The sequence below is a fragment of the Choloepus didactylus genome, chromosome 21 (genome assembly GCF_015220235.1).
Source record: "Choloepus didactylus isolate mChoDid1 chromosome 21, mChoDid1.pri, whole genome shotgun sequence".
Classification (NCBI taxonomy): domain Eukaryota; kingdom Metazoa; phylum Chordata; class Mammalia; order Pilosa; family Megalonychidae; genus Choloepus; species Choloepus didactylus.
Window position 1 is genome coordinate 5,833,192 of NC_051327.1, and position 20,921 is coordinate 5,854,112.

At 41.1% G+C, this 20,921-nt stretch overlaps 1 protein-coding gene across 5 annotated transcripts in view; it reads left to right on the forward strand.

Annotated features, from left to right (window-relative positions):
- Nucleotides 1-20,921, forward strand: part of DNAH3 (dynein axonemal heavy chain 3) — a 208,830-nt gene that overhangs the window by 139,544 nt on the left and 48,365 nt on the right. For all 5 annotated transcript variants that reach the window (XM_037814725.1, XM_037814726.1, XM_037814723.1 and 2 more), the window contains 10 exons: nt 1,727-1,830; nt 4,703-4,997; nt 6,785-6,964; nt 12,915-13,038; nt 13,129-13,285; nt 13,514-13,657; nt 14,610-15,276; nt 16,484-16,649; nt 18,705-18,921; nt 20,259-20,441. In XM_037814725.1, coding sequence (XP_037670653.1) covers nt 1,727-1,830; nt 4,703-4,997; nt 6,785-6,964; nt 12,915-13,038; nt 13,129-13,285; nt 13,514-13,657; nt 14,610-15,276; nt 16,484-16,649; nt 18,705-18,921; nt 20,259-20,441 — 2,237 coding nt within the window. The remainder of the gene's footprint in view (nt 1-1,726; nt 1,831-4,702; nt 4,998-6,784; nt 6,965-12,914; nt 13,039-13,128; nt 13,286-13,513; nt 13,658-14,609; nt 15,277-16,483; nt 16,650-18,704; nt 18,922-20,258; nt 20,442-20,921) is intronic.

The window sequence follows — 20,921 nt, forward strand, 5'->3', positions numbered from 1 at the left end:
AAGTAAAAATTCTATCATCAACTACGGCAGAAGGAGGCAGGGGAGGGGAGGTGGACGAAGAGTGAAAGCTAATCACGTCCTAGTTCATAAAGAAATCAATGCTATTAGTCTGACTGCTTTAAAATAATCCAGACAGAGAGAGGGGTCCTTGGGGAGGGGGTGGAGAGCAAGAAAGGAGAAAGGGGAAGGGAGAGAGGACAAGAAAGGAAGAAAATTAGAAAAGTGAATATGGAAAAATGGTGGTGGTTGTGGTGGGGAATGGATGAGACATGATTTCAAAATGTTCATAATTGTTGAAGCCGAATAATGAATGCATGGTGGTTTGATGGCTTATTATACTAGGCTCCTTGCTTTCATGTAATTTTTCATTTTTCCCTAATAAAAAGTTAAAATGCAATAGAAAAGGGAGATGAAATGATTTTTTTTAAAAAAAGCATGATGATTTAAACCCCTTAATGGCTTGATTTTTTTTAATTTAGAAATTAATATCTCTTGAAGAATTACCTCACATTCAGCAGTTCCTTCAGTTTCACTTTAGTCTCCTTTTCTTCTGCTAAATTTAAATAAAATTAAATGTGATATCTTTATTTTTAAATAGTATATGTAAAATGATCCCATTATCATATCCTTTCTTATTCCGTCTGCCCTTCTATCTTCTAAATGTTTCTGGGCCTAGGAAAAGGGCTGGAGGGATGGCCATCAAAAGTTATTTCTGGATGTAGGATTTGGAGTGATTTATTGCTTTCTTTTTTTGTTCTTTTTAGTATGTCCTGTTGATATTATTTAAAATAATTTAATAATTTGTAGGTATTGTTTTTATACAAATAAGCCATTACACTTTTAATAGTGTTGTTTCAATTTACATAGTTACCAGCAACATGTAAGTTTTACCACAACTATGTCAGTATAATTTTAGATGCCTATAGCTGAAACTGTTGGAAAAACTTTTATCAACTTCCCTCAACTTCTGACATCCACTGCAAATACTTCAGTAACACAATTCAATTCGATTCTGTCTCTAAGTACCCACAGTTAGGCCAGGTTAAGATTTGCCCTTCAGGCATCAGATCACCTGTGCTTCTGACCAAGTTGCTATAAATTCAGAGATTCCCACCACCCCCTCGGGTTTGCTAAACCACTCACAGAACTCACTGAAAGTGCTATACTTATGATTCTAGTTTTATTTTAGTAAAAGGAAACAAATGAGAAGAAACCAAAGGAAGTGACGCAGAGGGTGAGGTCTGGAAGGGTCTCAAATGCTAAGCTGCCTTGACTTCTCCGTGGGGAGCAGAGACCTCACCCTCTTGGCATGGCGATGCTATTATCAATCATGGAAGCTACAGGACCCTCGAATGCCCCGAGTTTCTACGGGGTTTCATTCTGTAGGCATGATTGGTGGTGTCCATGCCCGTGTGGTTGAACTCAATCTGCAGCCCCCCTCCCTTCCCAAAGGTCGGGGAGGTCTGGCTGATACGACTGACTCAAACCCCCAACACCATGATCACATGATTGGTTTTTCTGGTGTGGCCAGTCCCCACCCTTAGAATACAGGTGTGGCTGGCCCCACCCTATCATGTCGTTGCCATATGAAGTATCAGATGTGGTCCTGGGCCCACCAGGGGAGGAACAAAGATTCAGGGGTTAGTTTTTATTATACTGCATACCTTAAATGTAAGATCTAAACCCTTTGTGTGCTAATGATCTGTTCTCTTTCTTTGTGGCCCAGGAAGCATCTATGACTTTTATTTCCTCAAGCAAGGTGGTGGACATTGGGACACATGGACAGAGTATATCACCAAAGAGGAAGAAATTATCCCAGCTGGTGCAAAGGTAAAAAAGAGAGGCATTGGCTATGGAGTTTTGGTTTCTGAATTATCTGAATATTCTCCAGGATGGAGGAATTAATGTCAGCTCTGTGTTAGCATCCTTAAAGAGCTTTTTTTTTTTGCAATTTTTTTTATCATCATTTTATTGAGATATATTCACATACCACGCAGTCATACAAAACAAATTGTACTTTCGATTGTTTACAGTACCATTACATAGTTGTACATTCATCACCTAAATCAATCCCTGACACCTTCATTAGCACACACACAAAAATAACAAGAATAATAATTAGAGTGAAAAAGAGCAATTGAAGTAAAAAAGAACACTGGGTACCTTTGTCTGTTTGTTTGCTTCCCCTACTTTTCTACACATCCATCCATAAACTAGACAAAGTGGAGTTTGGTCCTTATGGCATTCCCAATCCCACTGTCACCCCTCATAAGCTACATTTTTATACAACTGTCTTCGAGATTCATGGGTTCTGGGTTGTAGTTTAATAGTTTCAGGTATCCACCACCAGCTACCCCAATTCTTTAGAACCTAAAAAAGGTTGTCTAAAGTGTGCGTAAGAGTGCCCACCAGAGTGATCTCTCGGCTCGTTTTGGAATCTCTGCCACTGAAGCTTATTTCATTTCCTTTCACATCCCCCTTTTGGTCAAGAAGATGTTCTCCATCCCACGATGCCGGGTCTACATTCCTCCCCGGGAGTCATATTCCACGTTGCCAGGGAGATTCACTTCCCTGGGTGAAAGAGCTTTTTTTTAAAAGAAAAGATTCAAACATGGGCTGGATTGAAATTTCAAAAGCATGGACTTCAGAATCAGAGAAGCCAAGATACTTTACTTAGCCTTCATTCTCTCTGCCTCAGTTTACTCAAATATAAAATGGAAGAAAAGGCGGGTTAGAAGGATTGAAGGCAATATACATGAACACATGGCACACAGTGGGTGCTGGATCAACATGGGTTGCTATTCTGATTATTATCATTATCAATAACACCAGGGGGTCCTTGGTTCCCCTCTCAGTCATCTCAGAGAGAATCCTGGGGATTTAAAATCCCCAGAGAAAGATTTCATTGGTCAGAATTCTCAGAAAAGGAGTTTGATTTGTAAGTTTTCTGTTCAGTGGGCAATTTACCTAAAACTACTTCTCATTCCAATCTTCATGGAAAAATTTTCCAGATATGCATATTTAAGCCTTTGTTAGGAGAATCTAATAGATAAAATTTATCATTCTGCTGTGATTGCAGAACATTCGGGACCTGGGAGGATGGTTGTAGTGGATTTGGGGAAACTGGGAATCTGGGCAATCAAATCAGATACTGGGTGGGATCCTGGCTGCACGTGAAGAGGGCACAATAAGCAAGGTGAAAACATGCTGACTCGGGACACGCCTGGGAGGCTGAGTGTTGTGAAGAAACTCACAACTCTGAGGTCCTAAACGTTCATTCTCCTTAAAGAGCTGAGTCACCTGAACACCAGGAATTTGAAATTTACTGAATTCATATGGATAAAAGTTAGTGCAATACAGAAAATATTTTCAATTCTGCTGGGTATTTGTCCCTGGTCAACCAGTTATCCAAGACCCTGGGGAAAAAAATCTTTGAAACTTAATTTGCTTTAAATTCCCAGTCTTGGGAGCAAAATAGGAATCTGGAATCTGGTTGTGTGACTCTGGACAAGTTAGCCAGCTCTCATAGAGCCTCAGTTTTCTCATCTGAAAAACTGGGTTAATGATACACCTGCCTCAGGGGGTTACTGGGAAGACTGCAGGAGGTAATGCATGCAAAAATCAACAGTTCCACACCAATTAATTCTCTTCTCCATTTCAATTCCCTTGCCCATTTGCTCCGTCTCCTTTGGTCAAGCTATTTATTAAAAGAAGCCAAGCTTTCACTTACAAGTATACATAGGGCCCCCCCATGTTATACAAAATCAAGTGGCACCATTTGCATTATGGTCTAGTTGTGCTTTAGGGGGCACCATTTACATAAACTACAATGTGGAAGGTACCCCCTGAAGATGTGCAACACCGTGGCTCCATGTTCACCAGCCCCTTCCAGTCTAGGCACACAGAGACTGCAATATACCATATACATCTCACTGCCCCTACCTCTGCTCCCACAAAGGGGCCAAATGTGGCCACATGGCTGATGACAGGATTCGGGCTCAGAGAAGCCAAACTAAGGTAAGGTGTTCTGCCCAGAGTAATAGGGATTCCAAAAGCCCAAGACCAAGCCCTATGGGTCTAATTGGGGTCCAAATACCAGGAAGAGTGTGTACAATCCCCATTTTGGAAGAGGTCAGGGGATGGGTCTTACAATCAAGCAACTAAGTATTGGGAGAACAGATTAGGAACAAGCACAGGGGATGGAGGTCCAGTGTCACATCAGACCCTTTTGAGCCAGATGGCCTGGGGCAAGGCAGACAGGTTGGTACAAAGCAGTGGTATGAGAGGGCAGCAACTATGGATCAACCCTTACTGTAACTCATCTTTCTAATACAATAGTTCAGTGGTTAAGAATGTAGACTTTGGAATCAGACAACCTGTGATTCAAATCCCTGCATTTCTACTTACTCACCTTGTTACTTGGGCAAGTTACAGAAGATCTCAGACCTAAGTTTCCTTGTCTTCAATACAGGGACAATGATGGCCACCTTTGCATACATGATCTCATTTAATCCTCAGAACAGCTCTGTGAACCAGGTGCCATTATTATCCCATTTCACAGATGAAGAAACTGAAGAAACCCAAAGCAGTCCTAGAGATAGTAAGGGGTGGTGGAGCTGGAATTTGAACCAATGTCTCTTGAATACCAAGACCCAGCCTTCTGGACCTGGGAACAAGGCTTTCCCATTTCTTTGTGGTACAGGTCTCAGAGCTTATCATCCCCACGGTGGAGACGGCCCGGCAGTCCTTCTTCTTGAAAACCTACATGGACCACGAGATTCCAGTGCTATTCGTGGGTCCCACGGGCACTGGCAAGTCAGCCATCACCAACAACTTCCTTCTCCGCCTTCCCAAAAACATCTATCTGCCCAACTGCATCAATTTCTCTGCCAGAACCTCAGCCAATCAGACCCAGGATATCATTATGTCCAAGCTGGATCGACGGCGGAAGGGTCTTTTCGGGCCCTCCATTGGAAAGAAAGCGGTAGTGTTTGTGGGTAAGGCATTGACTGGACACAGCCAGGCTCTTCCACCCCACCCTGCAGCCAGCCAGAACCTCCCATTGTAAGGCCAGTCTCCTTGGGAGATTTAATATTTCTAGTTAATATAATTTAGCATTACCCCCGAAATCTTGAAAAGGGTTCTGACGCCTGGTCACCTATTCCATACCATCTCCTGCCACGCTGCCCCCCACTAAGGGCACCCAGCCACATGTGTCTCCTTGCTTTCCTCAAACCTACCTCTGGGCCTTTGCTTGTCCTGTTCTCTCTGCCTTGAACCCTCTTCTTCTAGGCATTCTTGTGGTATAATCCCTCATTTCATCCAGGTCTCTTCTCTAACCACCCCAAATAGCACTCTCTATCATCCCCTTACCTGGCTCTATCTCCCTTTACTGCATGTGTTACTACCTGACATCATATTATGCATTTATTTCTTTGTCACTTTATTGTCTCTCACCCTTTGGAATTAAGCTTCTCAAAGTCAATTAAGTACACTGTTTTGTTCTCTGTTGCATCCGCAGTTTCTCAGGCCACAGGGTAGGTGCTCAGTGAGTATGCTTATTTCTCATCTGTACATCTTCTTTAATGCCGTGGCTGGATCTTTTGCCCACTTTTAAAAGGAGCTGTTTGTTTCTTATTATTGAGTTTTAAGAATTTTTTTTTGTATATTTTAGATACAAATTCTTTGTTAGACATGTGTTTTGCAGATATTTTCTCCCATTCTCTGGCTTGTCCTTTCTTTCTTTTAACCATGTCTTCCCCAGAGTAGAAGTTTTTAACTTTAATGAAGTGCATCATATCACTTTTTTTTTTTTTTTTTTTTTTGGTGGGTCATGCCTATGGTTTTGTATCTAAAATGTCATCGCCAGACCCAAGGTCACCTAGGTTTTCTCCTAGAAGTTTTATAGTTTTGCGTTTTGCATTTAGGTCTATGAACCATTTGAGTTAATTTTTGTGAAAAGTGTGAGGGATGCTCACTAAATAAATAAGGTTGGTTTTTTTTTTGTTTTTTTTTTTGTTTTGTTTTTCTTTTGCTACTAGTGTCCTTACATTCACTTATGGAACATCCACTATGTTCTAGGAGTAAAAATGGCAAACAAGTAAGTCCCTTCCCTCAGAAAGCTAGTTGGGGAAACAGACAAACTGGTTACCACAATCCTGTGTGCAGGACCAGCTACAGTATTTGCAGGGCTTGTGCCAAGTGAAAATGCTGGGCCCCTTGTTCAAAATTAAGTATTTCGAGACAGCAGCAGCAGGACCATTAAACCAAGCTCCCCTCCTCTTTCCTTCTTTCCCTCTTTCCTGCTTTTATTCCTTCCCTTTTTTCTCTTATTTCTTTCTGTTCCCTTCCCTTCCTTCTTTCAGTACACAAGTCTTTGTTGACCATGTACTACATGCCAAGTTGTCAGTAAGTGACACGTGGTCCAGGCCTTTTTGGTTGAGGGAGGCTAACATCACCATTCATATCTCCAGCAGTTAGCAAACTTGAGAATATAGTAGGCAATCAATATCTTTTGGTTGAGGGAATGGGAAAAAAAATGAATGTCTGCCTGGTGTGCCAATCCATGCATCCTGAAAGCCAGAATGATGCAGAGATCCCAGAACCAAGGAAAATTCCTTCCCAGCTGGTCAGGACACCCATTGGCTGGGCCCTGCCTGGAGTGGGGCTGGGACAACTGGACATGGGCCCCCCTTTGGGAGGGAATGGTCGCATGTTACCTCCCAGAGGGCATGTTTAGCCAGAGGACTCCATGGGCTTATAGTATGTGGGCTTCTTTCCACAGATGACCTCAACATGCCTGCCAAAGAGGTGTATGGGGCCCAGCCCCCCATCGAGCTCCTGAGGCAATGGATTGATCACGGTTACTGGTTTGACAAGAAGGACACAAACAGGCTGGACATCACGGATGTGCTGCTCGTGACAGCCATGGGGCCGCCTGGGGGAGGAAGGAACGACATTACTGGTAAGTGAAAGAGGGAGTTCCATCCTTCTTCACCCACTGAAGAGCCAGGCCACCTTTGTGAATGGAGGAAAGATTCAGGGCACTCTGTCCTGCCTGAGGAAAGAGCCAAAGTGTGTTCAGACTACAGCCAGAGGGGTTTGGTGTAGCTCCAGGAAATGACATTGGAAGACTTCATGTTGGAAGTTGTATAAAATAGGAAGGAAAGATGAAAAGAGGATGTGAGGAGTCTTTGTCTAGGCCCTACAGGAACAGAGAGTCTCAAATGGGAGGGAGAGTTTGTATGTGTTCCAGGAGGGAGGGTAGATGACAACTTCCCAACTAGGAGTGGATGTCAGAATCACCTGTGTATTCATTATAATTCTTCAGGTTGCCAGAAACAAAACCCAACCCAAAATGGCCTAAGCCAAAAAAAAGGGGGTGGGGGGTGGATTTTACCCTGTCACTTGACAGTACATGTGTAGGTACAACTTGATGCAGCTCTATAGGTATCTGTATTTTTATTCTGATGTACATCCCTGGTTAAGAATCTTAACACCATTTCCAAACTTAGATTCTGTGAGATATTAAATTGCTGTCTGACCTTGGACAAGTTTCTCCTCTCTGGCACTCAGCTTTATCATCTGTATAAAATAAAAGGAAGATGGACAGGATCTCATTTGGGTACCCAAACCACCACCTTTCACTTCGAGTATGGAGTCCATGATGGCTTTGCCTTGAGTTTGAATACAACAGGATCTCAGGTTCCCAGCATTTTAAATTTAACACCTCTCTCACCAGTGAGAGGGTGAGGAACTTGGCGCCTTACTTGTGTAAGACCTGGCCATTCAAAGGGGAATAGCTGTTTCCAGTCCACAATGCAGAAATACTAATAGCTAGCATTTGCACGGCATTTAAGTTTCCAAGCTGTGTCACAAACTTATGATAAAGCCCAGTGCCCAAAGACCACCAGGAACACATCTGTCGTCAGATGAAATCAGGTTTATTAATTTGCTGCAACAAGGGAGTCTGCACACCATGGAGATGCCTGGGAGCCTGGTAAGATAGAATCACATGGGCTTTTGTTGGGTGATTTGGGATGGGGGAGGCTGAAGGAAGCAGGGGGTCTGTTCTGTATTAGGTGCTCTCAGGAAGTGGGGCCAATTTGGTAAGTGAGTATCTTAATAACTTTTAGCTAGGAAGCAGAAGGAAGGAAGTGATGCTACAATTGTCACTGGTAAAGAAGCAGGAGTCACTCATGTTAGTTGGAATGGGGGGATGTTTGGTCATTTTAATGGTTGGTGAGTGATATTGTTTTTGTCTTGTTCAATCATGGACCTGGAATAACTACATCTGTTGTTGAAATTTAAATGGAATTGTGATCAGCCAGGAACCCACAGCCTAGCTGATAGTTGCCAGGCCAGCTACCATCTACCAGCTTTCAGAGCAGAGATGGGGAAACTGAGGCTGAAAGCAATATTGTATAGTGATTGAGAGTATTGTTTAGCAGCAGACAGATCTGGATTTGGGTAACACATACTAAGCATTAAATAAGTGCCAAGTTCCATTATTATCCCCATCATCAAAAGGATATGTGACTTTCTCAAGTTCACACAGTTATCAATGGTTCTAGATCAACAAACTGCAACATATCATCTCAGTGTTATTTTTTTTTTAAGAAAAACCTACATATGTCAATAGACAAATGTGGGGTGTGTATATATATATATACACAAATAATAGATATTTTTAAATATATGGAAAGAATTTGGGGGAACTGACAGCACCAGTAGCACTGTGGTTTTGGATCTTCACAAATCCCCTCATAAACACAAAGCCATTAGATAGCAAAAACCAAAAACCTATAAACAACCATAAAAATAGTTGTCAGAGTATCTCCCAAACTCCAAAATGCATGTGGATGGGACCAAATCACTGACAGCTATAAGATCTATGTGTTTTCTGCATCTGTGTAGGAGAAAGCCCAGGGCAGTCATGGGGCATCCAACAGACCTGAGAATGGTAGAACCCAAAAGTAGCCAGTGGACATTCACTGGTAAGAATGGCTACCAATTTGAGAACAGGAAGTGAGGTTGGCGGGACTTTTATTACTCAAATAACAAATGAATGCAATGAGCCTGTGGAAAGCTCTGAAGAGGCTGGAGCTCAAGTCCTTGTGAATCCTTAGAATTGATCAGCCAGTTCTCCCATCCAAGGCAGAACCCTGCACTCGAGAGAAACCTCTGGAAGTGGAATCAGAATTGATCAGGAAAGAGAAAGTCCAAATAAAATTAAGAAAGGGCAACAGAGGCAGGACATTTCAAAAAGCAAGTTACTATATTTTTGACACTTAAGAAATCAAGAAAAAAGGGATCTTTGTAGAATTAGAAGAGCCACCTGAACCAAGCTCCCTTCTGATTTCACACATAAAAATGAGAAAAAAAAAAGTATTGAGTTCTTTTTCCCTAAAACTTACTATAAGAAAAAAAGAGAATAAAGAGCAGAATTACTGCTCCTTCAAAAGCACACCAGAAAAAACATTCTTAAAAAAAAAAAGACTAAACTGTAATCTGTTACTTCAAAACAATCTAAAAAATTGATAAACTGATGCAAGATATGAAACAATAGCAAATCAGAATTAGAAAAACACAGAAATTTGATAATGAAACTCAAAAAAGAATGAGATAAAAAAAGTTGCTTAAAAATGAAATATAAACTAGGAAGAACACAAGAGAAAATGACCACAATAAATAATGGCTTGATAAATAAAAAAGTAAAAGGGGCAAATTTTTTAACATCAAAAAGAAATGAAGCAAGGGATAAAAAGGCTTTGAGAGAACATGACAAATATTGAAGTTAGGCAAAGAAAATGCAGAATGCAGCATATGCATAATAAGAGTGTTTGAAGAAGAAAACCAAACTAAAGAAACAGAACAAATATTACGAATTATACTCCAATAAAATGTTCCTAAAATAAAAGAAAAAATTCTTTTTGAAAATTTCATTTCAAAACAATATGTTATATGTGTAAGACTATTGACTGAAAATGATCACTACAAAGACATGCTGATAAAATTGTTGAACTTTAAAGACAAAGAAGAAATCTTTTGGGCATCTAGACAAAAAAGAGTACACAATAAGGTAAATAAACTTAGATTATCGTAAGACCTTTCAATAGTAATGCTTTACCAGAAGAAAATGGGGTAACATATTTAAGATACTCAAAGAAATAAAATGACACTCAGGATTTTATAACCAGCAATTCTGACCATCAAGTGTAAAAGGAATACTGTCAACAACATGCAAGAACTCAGGAACTATTGTTACTATAATTCCCATAAGCCCTTCCTAAGGAAACCACTAGAAAATGAGTTACAGACCATCATAATGACTATGGAGTCATTGACATAATGATGGTAATGAACTTTAAATACGTGGTTATTTGTTAAAATAAGAATAAATGGGTGAGATCATAGTAGGTAAAGCTATAGGCTCTGATGATGTAGATAAAGAAAAACAAAAAAGGGAAGAGGAATAGGGACAGGGATAGCATGTACAAAATTGTTCAAATGGTTTTCAGTTATCATAATTGATGTTGGTAGTACATTCTTGTTCTGAGATAGTTGTGTGTGTAAAGTAGGATTACATACATAAGTAACTGGAATTTTCTATTATCCCGTGAGTCTGAGAACAAGAAGTCTCAGTGTGGAAGAAAGGAGATAAAGATGTAATATAGAATAGGTTAAGTGAAAGCCCCATAGTCCTAAATTTTAACTGGAAATATCAGCACTAGCTTATGATATCCACTAATGCCCACTGAAAAGGTCTAGAAATAATAACCAACACATCAACAGTGAGCCTGTCTGGCTCCCACGTTGTGGTCCTGAAATCCAGTTTCCTGCTAAAAGAAACCAGGGTTCTTTGGAGAAGTGGCTGATTGCATGGCAAGAAATAAAGAAGATCAGTCCAGAACATCTTGATACACCAGCTAGTGAGAAAGCCATCAAAGACTAGATTCATGTCAAAAGGACTCAAGAGCCAACATGGAGAGGCTCCCAGTAGCCAAAGACGGGATAATTTGAGCTTCAACAGTGACAGTAATTGTAATGGATTGAAATTGATCAAAATATATTTAAATTCATGAGTCCCTAATAGCAATTATATTTTTAACAATTTTTTCTAAAAAAAAGATAATGCAGGCAAATCTATAGAGATGGAAAATAAATTAGTGGTTGCCTAGGCCTGTGAGGAAACAGGGAGTAAATGCTTATGGGTACAGGGTTTCTTTTTGGGGTGATAAAAATGTTCTAAAATTTAAGTGTGGTAATGTTTGCATAACTCTGTGAATATACTCTGTGAATATACTAAAAACCATTGTGTCCTTTAAATGAGTAAATTGTGTGGTATATAAGTTATACCTCAAGAAAGTTGTTTTTATATATATAAAATCTTTATCTATAGAAAGATACAGATAAATAAGGATACGCATTAGATATGCTAGGATCCCAAATAAATAGTAGTTAACTGGGGAGAATTGATTTAGTGGGTGGGAGATAGAGTGAAAGGAGATATTCACTTTCACAAAAACATTTCTGAATCGTTTGACTATTTTACAGTGATCGTGTATTGCCTTTATCTTTAAAATTTTTTTATTAGAGCAGTTGTAGGTTTACAGAAAAATCAGGCAGAAAGTACAGAGTTCCCATATTACACACACATACACACACACACACACAATTTTCCCTATTATTGACATTTTTCATTAATGTGGCACCTTTGTCACAATTGATGAAAGTATTGTTGTAAAATTATATTATTAACTACAATCAATAGTTTACATTAGGATTCACTCTTTGCGTTCTACAGTTCTATGTTTGTTTGTTTTCATTTTTATTCTGGTAACATATTCAACCTAAAATTTCCCATTTCAACTACTTTGAAGTGTACAATTCAGTGGTGTTAATTACAGTCACAGTGTTGTACTACCATCACCAAGATCCATTACCAAAATTTTCTATCACTCCAAACAGAAATTGTACCAATTAAGCATTAACTCTCTATTTCCCGCCCCCACCCCAGCCCCTGGCAACCTGTATTCTGGTTTCTGACTCTATGAATTTGCTTATTCTAATTATTTCATATGACTTAGATCGTATAGTATTTGTTGTTTTGTGTCTGGTTTATTTCACTTGATATGATGTCTTCAAGGTTCATCCATGTAGTAATAGGTATCAAAAATTCATTCCTTTTTATGGCTGAATAATATTCCATTGTATGGATATACAACATTTTGTTTATCCGTTCTTCAGTTGATGGGCACTTGGGTTGCTTCCATATTTTGGCAATTGTGAATAATGCTGCTATGAATATCAGTGTGCAAATATCTGTTCCAGTCCCTGCTTTCAATTCTTTTAAGTATATACCCAGAAGTGGAATTGCCAGGACACGGGTAATTCTGTACTTAATTTCTGAGGAACCGCCAAACTGTTTTCCATGGTGGCTATACCATTTTATATTCCCACCCACAGTGTATGAGTGTTTCTATTTCTCCATATCCTTGCCAACACTTGTTTTCTATTGTGTTTTTTTTTAATAATAACCATTCCAGTGAGTGTGAATCGGGCCTTTATCTTTTAAAAAATTCTTGAAATTTAGACTTGTGATGTTCAATAGACCTTTCTATAATCATGGAAAGAGTCTATTCCTGCACTTCCCACTATGGTTGCCACTAACCATGCATGGCTCTTGCACTTGAAATGTGGCTAGTGAGACAGAGGAAATCAGTTTTCAACATTATTTAATATTAATTAATTTACATTTAAATAATCACATGTGGTTAGAGGCTACCATATTGGACATCACAGTTCCAGAACATTAAGGCAGAGGGAAAACTGACTCTCCTACATCCCAGTGTCACTAGGTCCAGGAGCTAAGTGTGTGTGTTTGCACACTCATATGTGTGCATGCTTTCTAGGACGATTCACTCGCCATCTGAATATCATTTCTATCAACGCCTTTGAGGATGAAGTTTTAACCAAGATTTTCACATCTATCGTTGACTGGCACTTTGGGAGAGGGTTTGATGTGATGTTCTTAAGGTAAGAGGTTCTTGTGTCTTCCTGGAGATTGGCCTGGGGTTCCTGGTTTTGGGACCCATGTTGACTTGTCTGCCTCCCTTTCCTCCCAAGATATGGAAAGATGCTGGTGCAAGCTACCATGACAATTTATAAAGCCGCAGTGCAGAATTTCTTGCCAACTCCCTCCAAGTCGCATTACGTCTTCAACCTGCGGGACTTCTCACGGGTGATTCAAGGTGTCCTGCTCTGCCCTCACACCCACCTGCAGGTCAGCCACTATCATTTCTGTTACCGTAATCATTCAGCAATATCCTTGGCTATGTGGAATATACAATGATAATAACAACAGCTAACTATGCTAGGCATTGTACTAAGTATTTTATAAGCATTGTCTCATTTAATCCTCACATCGACCCCAGGATTTAGGTACTCTTTGAGATCTACCACATCAGTCACCACCTTCCATTCACTCAAATAATTAACTCTTGTTTTTCAGGATGTAGAAAAATTTATCCGGCTGTGGATCCATGAAGTTTATCGGGTCTTCTATGACCGTTTGATTGACCGGGAGGACAGACAGGTCTTCTTCAACATGGTGAAGGAAACCACCTCCAATTGCTTCAAGCAGACCGTGGAGAAGGTAAGCCAGACTCTGATCATCTAGCCTCAGAAATGGTCCCAAATGTTTAACCAAGTTCGTCTCAAATTTCAAGTTCCATTCCCAGTGGAGACTCACAGCTCTGCTCTCTGAATCGGGAGATAGGATTGAGTCAAATAGTCATTTGATTTGTTAATGTTTTACCCTACCTGATTTTACTTTGCTCTTATAATAATATGTAAGTTTGGATCCAGTCAAAGTGATTTTCTATATGATGTTATTTGTTTACGATTTGTTTAAAATGCAATTTAGGGTCAATGAATTTGAGAGTTAAGAAATGAACCATGAATTTTCATGATTTGAATGAGGCCCTGGTAAAGCCCAAGTGAAAGATTGTCATGGTATCCCATTTATGAATATTTTCTCTTTTCTCTTTTGGTATAAGGAAAGTTATTTTAAGACTATATGTATATACATAATCTTGTTCTGCCTCCATTGCCAAGAAGCTGTGATTTCTGCTTAACAAAATTGCAAAAGTGCTTCATGTTACATTCAGACACCAAATACACAAGTATTACCAGGTTCTAATATCATGAAGAGGAAGCATTTAAACATTCCTGCTTGAAGCACAGAGAGTGGAGACCAGGGGTGCACCTATACATCTGTTTGGTGAAGGAGCAAGCACATAAAATTGGTACCATCCTTTGACTGCCTTCTCTGGGGGTCTTGCAACCTGACCATCAATATTTAACCACTTAGTGAGCAGGCTGATCCTTGCTTTCACACTCTTTTCTCTAATCTTCTTTCATCAGGGTCTTCACAATCCTCAGATATACACGTTATGTTTGGTTTTAAAACTGTCTATAAATTATGACTTTTGAAGAATGCGCTTAGAGGAAACTAGTGCATCTCCTGTTCCCTGCCTCCACACCTCCATTGCTGTCCTGGTTGGGTCACTGGCCAAATGACTGGCTGAGACTTAACTCCCTTACAGGTCCTCATCCACCTGTCTCCCACTGGAAAGATCATTGATGATAACATCCGCAGCCTCTTCTTTGGAGATTTCTTCAAGCCAGAGAGTGAGCAAAAAATCTATGATGAGATCACAGACCTGAAACAGCTCACCGTGGTGATGGAGTACTACCTGGAAGAGTTCAACAACATCAGCAAGGCCCCCATGTCCTTGGTCATGTTCAAGTTTGCCATTGAGCACATCTCCCGGATCTGCAGGGTCCTGAAGCAGGACAAAGGCCACTTGCTCCTGGTGGGAATTGGGGGCAGTGGGCGACAGAGTGCCAGCAAACTGGCCACATTCATGAACTCCTATGAGCTGTACCAAATCGAGATCACGAAGAACTACACCAACCACGACTGGCGGGAGGATTTAAAGAAGATCATGCTGCAGGTTGGTGTGGCCAGCAAGAGGACCGTCTTCCTCTTCGCCGATAACCAGATCAAGGACGAGTCATTCGGTGAGGACATCAACATGCTTCTGAACACGGGCGACGTGCCCAACATCTTCCCCACCGACGAAAAGGCCGACATTGTAGAGAAGATGCAAATGGCAGTCAGGGCAGAGGGAGAGAAGATCGAAGTCACTCCCCTTTCTATGTATAACTTCTTTATTGAGAGGGTGAAAAAGAATCTTCACATTGTCCTTGGTAAGAAGCAGCATGCCCAGTCTGCCTTGTTTCCTCTGGGTGTGTTAGCGTTTTCTGAAGGTCTTCAGCCCAGTCCCCTTACTATGGTCCCAGGATTGACCCAGCCAAGGCACCAGCCCAAGGGTCGGTGCCTGGAGCTCCTCTGGCAACTTCTTCCACTAGAAGTTCAGGAGAACAACTATTTTAAACCTCAGTTCTCTGAAATCTCCTCTGACCCTTCTCCTTTACCCCACAGCCTCATAGAATGACTTCTGGTGTTGTTCTCTCTGTGAATGACACCCCCATCGATCCAGAAACCTAAGAATTGTGTTTAATACCTCTCCCTGCCCCTCCCTCTCTCTTTCTCATTATGAAGTCTTGTAGATTTTTATCTCCAAGGTATCTCACATATCTATCCACTTTCCTCCATCTTATCCAGATTAGATAGGTTTCCATCACCTCACCCAGACCTTACCTCTGCAATCTTCTAACTGTTCCTCCTATCCACTCTTGTCCCTTCCAGACCTTTCTGTGCCACTGAGCCAGGATGATTTTTTTTCCCATTTATTGCAAATATCATCGAACACACACACACACACAAACACACACACACTACTTAAATATCTTCTCATCAAGGTAAAAACCAAAATTCCTAATGTGGTCTTATAAGCCTCCCTGCCAGACTGCCCTGTCTCCTCTCCATCTTCATCTGAAACCTTCTTGCTCTGTTCTTTATCCACCCTGATCTCTTCACAGTTCTACTATGCTCCATCATGCTTCCTCCTTTCTACACTGTGTCCAAAGAACCAATGAAAATGGAATTTGGGGTAAAGCTCAAACTTTTGGTCCAACAGAGATAGGGTCAGAAATAAGCTGATGGCCCCCACAGCAACTGCTGTAAGCAGCTATGGTGTATCCATAACTCCCTTTTGTATGTGAGTCAGAACAAATAGAGCAAATGGATCAAAGGGCTCAAACCATCCTGGCTAAGTGACCAAAAGGTCTGGAAGGAACAACAGTGGGTGTAGGAGACCAATTACAAGGCCGTGGCAGTACACTGAAATCCCATCATAAAGTTGCATGGAAATAGCCCATGATCCTCCTGGCTATTCTTGATTACACCCTTGGAGTTGCAACAGGAAACATGACCTCCCCTGCCTCACCTGTCTACCTCCCTACCCCTTGGGGCCTTAGAGGAAGGGAACTAACAAAGTCTGTTTTTCCTAAGCCATGAGCCCAATAGGGGATGCCTTCCGAAACCGCCTGCGGATGTTCCCTTCTCTGATCAATTGCTGTACAATTGACTGGTTCCAGTTGTGGCCCACAGATGCCCTGGAGCTGGTGGCCAACAAATTTCTGGAAGATGTGGAGCTTGAGGACAACATTCGGAAAGAGTAAGCGTTAGCTGCATTGTAGTACCCCGACCAAATATTCCAAGTTGGAAATCCAGATGCTGGCTCGAATTTTGTTGCACTTTTAAAGATTTCTCAATTTATATATAGAAAAGTTCTTGTACTCTTAAATCAAATCAAATTTAGTTATTTATTTAATAAAACACCTTTGCTGAAAAAGAATAAAATCACATTGTTCAGAATTGTCCTGGAAATGCACTGTTGCCACAGCTTTGAGAACCTGGATATGATAATGTAGCTATTTCAGTGATCTTAGAACATGCATTCTCAATAAGGGCAATACTGTTGCCAAGGGGACAAAAAAATTGGTTCTTGGGAGGGGGAAAGAAATCTTAATCTTTTATATGTAAGGCACAGATAAGCAAACAAACCAATAATCACTTAATTTTGGCTAGTGTAAGGGAAGAGATGAGAACCTTGCCAATCCCGGTGTTGCGTGAAGGCAGGAATCTTGTCACCTGCCTTATCTACCGCTGTGTCCTCAGTGCCTAGCAGGTGCCTGCTACATAGGTTTAGTAATAACGAACTTTAGTCTCTAGGCCAGGAGAACCCTTAACCTGGGTCATTGAGGGAAAGTCAGAACTTCATTTTCACTGTCGTCCAGCTGAAGGTGTTTTGCATTTCCTTCAGTGATGAATGTAGGCAACAAACCCCAGTGGGATTAGCGGAACCTGTGACTTTGCCGTTAGTAGGATTCACAGTTAATTTCATAATGCATACGTATATCATTTCCTTGAAAATGTTGCTAGTTCTTGTGCCTGCGATTCAATCTTGTTATTTAAGGCAGGGGTCAGCAAACTGCAGCCCACATGCCAAATCCAGTTGGCATCCTGTTTTTGGAAGTAAAATTTTATTGGAACGTGGCCACACCCACTCGTTTGCTTATTATCTATGGTTTCTTTCGCCCTGTAGTGACAGAGTTGAGTGGTTGCAACGGATACGGTGTGGCCCATAAAGCCTCAAATATTTAATTTCTGGCCCTTTACAGGAAAAGTTTACTGATCCCTGATTTAATGCATCAATAAAGAAGTGCATATATTACTATATCACAGATTTGATTTGTTTTTTTTTAAGAAAACATTTCTGAAGCCTTTATTTACAAAACCTTTAAAAACAAATAATCCCCTCTATTTTGTGAGTAATGTTTTGTTTAAAAAGGACCACCCAGTTACAGCATTGTTGTATCATGAATAAAGAATGTACAGGGGAAACAAATCAATGTGGCTGACATTTGGAGATCTATCTGCTAACCTTACTGATTGAGGTGTAGATAACACACATCATAACCTGTAGTCCATCATTTCAGGGTACAGCTGATGAATACCAAAAAGTCTTCCCACACATGCTCCGGTCTGGTCACATATTCTGCATGGCTAAATATTTCAAAGTCTCTTTTGTCAATATATATAAAATAGATTGCAAAGATATACACAAAAAATAAACAAGCATTATACTCCTCAGGTAATTTTATCAGATATATTAGTATTTTGCTGTTTTGCACCAAAACAGATTTGGTTTTTGAAAACCCTATTTCAATATAATTGGTTTCCTCTGTAATCCTAGGTATCTTATTTTATGCATTTAAAACATTATTTTGTGTTCTAAAATTGATTGTGGTGATGAATGCACAAGTATATGATGATACTGTGAGCCATTGATTGTATACTTTGGACGGATTATTTGGTGTGTGAATATATCTCAATAAAATTGCATTAAAAAAAAGATTAAAAAACAAAACAAAAAAACATTATTTTGAAAAGGCCAGAGGCTTCACCAGACTGCCCAAAGTTAAGGACTCCTGGTGATTCATCAAAGGGATTAGTGATGGAGATATCCCCATCAAAGATCTTTCCAGTGAGAGTAGACACCTCCTCATCCCTCTCTCTCTCACCTGTGTTGACCTGTCTTCAGAGATTAGACTTTAATGGGTGATCATTAGCATGTGCCTTCTCACCCCCTCACCGCTGTAACCAAAGTGGTGCTAGACCTCTCTGGGGGAAGCTGGGTCCTGCCTAATTACCTCCGTGCCCTTGGCAGGGTTGTCTCCATGTGCAAATACTTTCAGGAGAGCGTGAGGAAGCTGTCGCTTGATTATTACAACACACTTCGCAGATACAACTATGTTACCCCCACCTCCTACCTCGAATTGATTCTGACCTTCAAAACACTCCTGAATAGCAAGAGGCAAGAGGTAGATATGATGAGGAACCGCTACCTGGCAGGCCTGCAGAAACTCGATTTTGCAGCTTCACAGGTGAGCAGCTGCTGAAACAGAATGGGGACAGGACTGGGTGGAGGTAAGTAAGCACTGGGTCAGGGGCAACATTTAAGGGGGCGTCAAAAACAGGGAGCATCTGACCCTGCATTTGCACAGCTCATCCCATTTGCCTCACCCTAACCTGGCCCTGTCATATCATGTCTTTATATAAAATTTTGATATTTTGTTCATCATGGATGCTTTGCATTAATGTTGATTTTTTAAAAAAATATTGCATTAAGATACTCTTTATCTTGAGTACTGAGCTTGGATACTCTTGATGGGGAATTGGGCAGGATAAGGCAGTGGCTAAGAGCAGGACTTTGTGAAGTCAGACTTGGGCTCAAATTCCAGGTCTACAACTTAGCAGCTATGGAAACTTGGACATGTTATTTCACTCCTTTGGGCCTCGTTTCATCTTCTGTAAAAAGGGGATAAGGATGTTTTTCACTACTTAGGGCTGTTGTGGGGATTGAATGAGCTGACACATGTAAAGCCCTTAGCAAAATTTCTAGCGACTTACCCACCCTGGTGCAGGCTCTGGAGTTGCAGCCAAAATTGAAACTCAGATCTGCTGGACTCCGGCACCTGGGTTCCCAAGCAGGCCCACCTGCTGTGCTTCTTCTCACACTGCTGGGGGCAGTGGGAACAAGGTTGAGAAACTCTGCAAATACTTCAAAGTCAACCCCCTGTGTCGGAGCTGCCTAGGAAGGCAGAATTGACACCAGTAGGCTAAAACTTCAGCAGGGTGAATTCCAGCTCCTCATCAGGAAAATCTAATGTGTTTAGTTGTCTGAAAAAAAGGCACAACTCCCCTGAGAGGTGGTGAGCTTCCCTATCATTAGAAGAATTCAAACAGAGCCTGAAAACCACTTGGCAGGAATGTTATAGAGCAAATCAGCCTGTTGGAAAAAATAGCCTTGAGATTTCCTTCTCTCCCAGGTATCTCAGACTTACATGTTTTCCTTCACAGCCTTAAAATAAATGTAGCTATTTTGTACCTTGTTTTTGATCTATTTCTCCCTGCTGCTAACAGTAGACTGTGGATTCAACTAGGGAGGAATCTGTGTCTATTTCTCTTTATTGCTTTTAGTTTTCCATTATATGTCTAGTGCCTTAGCACAGTGCTTGGTAACTACAACATAGAGTATGAACTCAATAACTAAGTGTTGAAAGATTAAAGAGATAGGCAGCACTGACAAATGTATACCCAGCACCATTTTGCAGGAAGTATTTTTCTGCATATCTCGTAGGTGAGTTGAGGTTTCAACTTTGCCATAGTCAGCATCAAAGTAGCTCACCCTGGTCTCCTCTGGTCCCTCTCTCCTTGCTAGGTGGCTGTCATGCAAGTCGAACTGACTGCCCTTCAACCTCAGCTCATTCAGACCTCCGAGGACACTGCTAAGATGATGGTGAAAATTGAAGCGGAGACGAGAGAAGCTGATGCCAAGAAATTTTTGGTGCAGGCGGATGAAAAAGAGGCCAATGCTTCCGCCGCAGTTGCTCAAGAAATCAAGGTATAAAAAGTCACGAGGCGATCTTCAGGGGAGGCGGGGCAAGATGGCAGACTGGTGAGCTGTAGGTTTTAGTTACTCCTCCAGGAAAGTGGGTAAAAAGCCAGGAACTGCGTGGACTGGACACCACAGAGCAATCTGTCTTTGGGCATACTTCATACAACACTCATGAAAATGTCGAACTGCTGAGATCAGCGAAATCTGTAAGTTTTTGCGGCCAGGGGACCCGCGCCCCTCCCTGCCAGGCTCGGTCCCGTGGGAGGAGGGGCTGTCAGCTCCGGGAAGGAGAAGGGAGAACTGCAGTGGCTGCTCTTATCGGAAACTCATTCTACTGATCCAGATTCCAACCATAGATAGACTGAGACCAGACACCGGAGAATCTGAGAGCTGCCAGCCCAGCAGAGAGGAGACAGGCATAGAAAAAAAAAAGTAAAAATAACACGAAAAACTCCAAAATAAAAGCAGAGGATTTTTGGAGTTCTG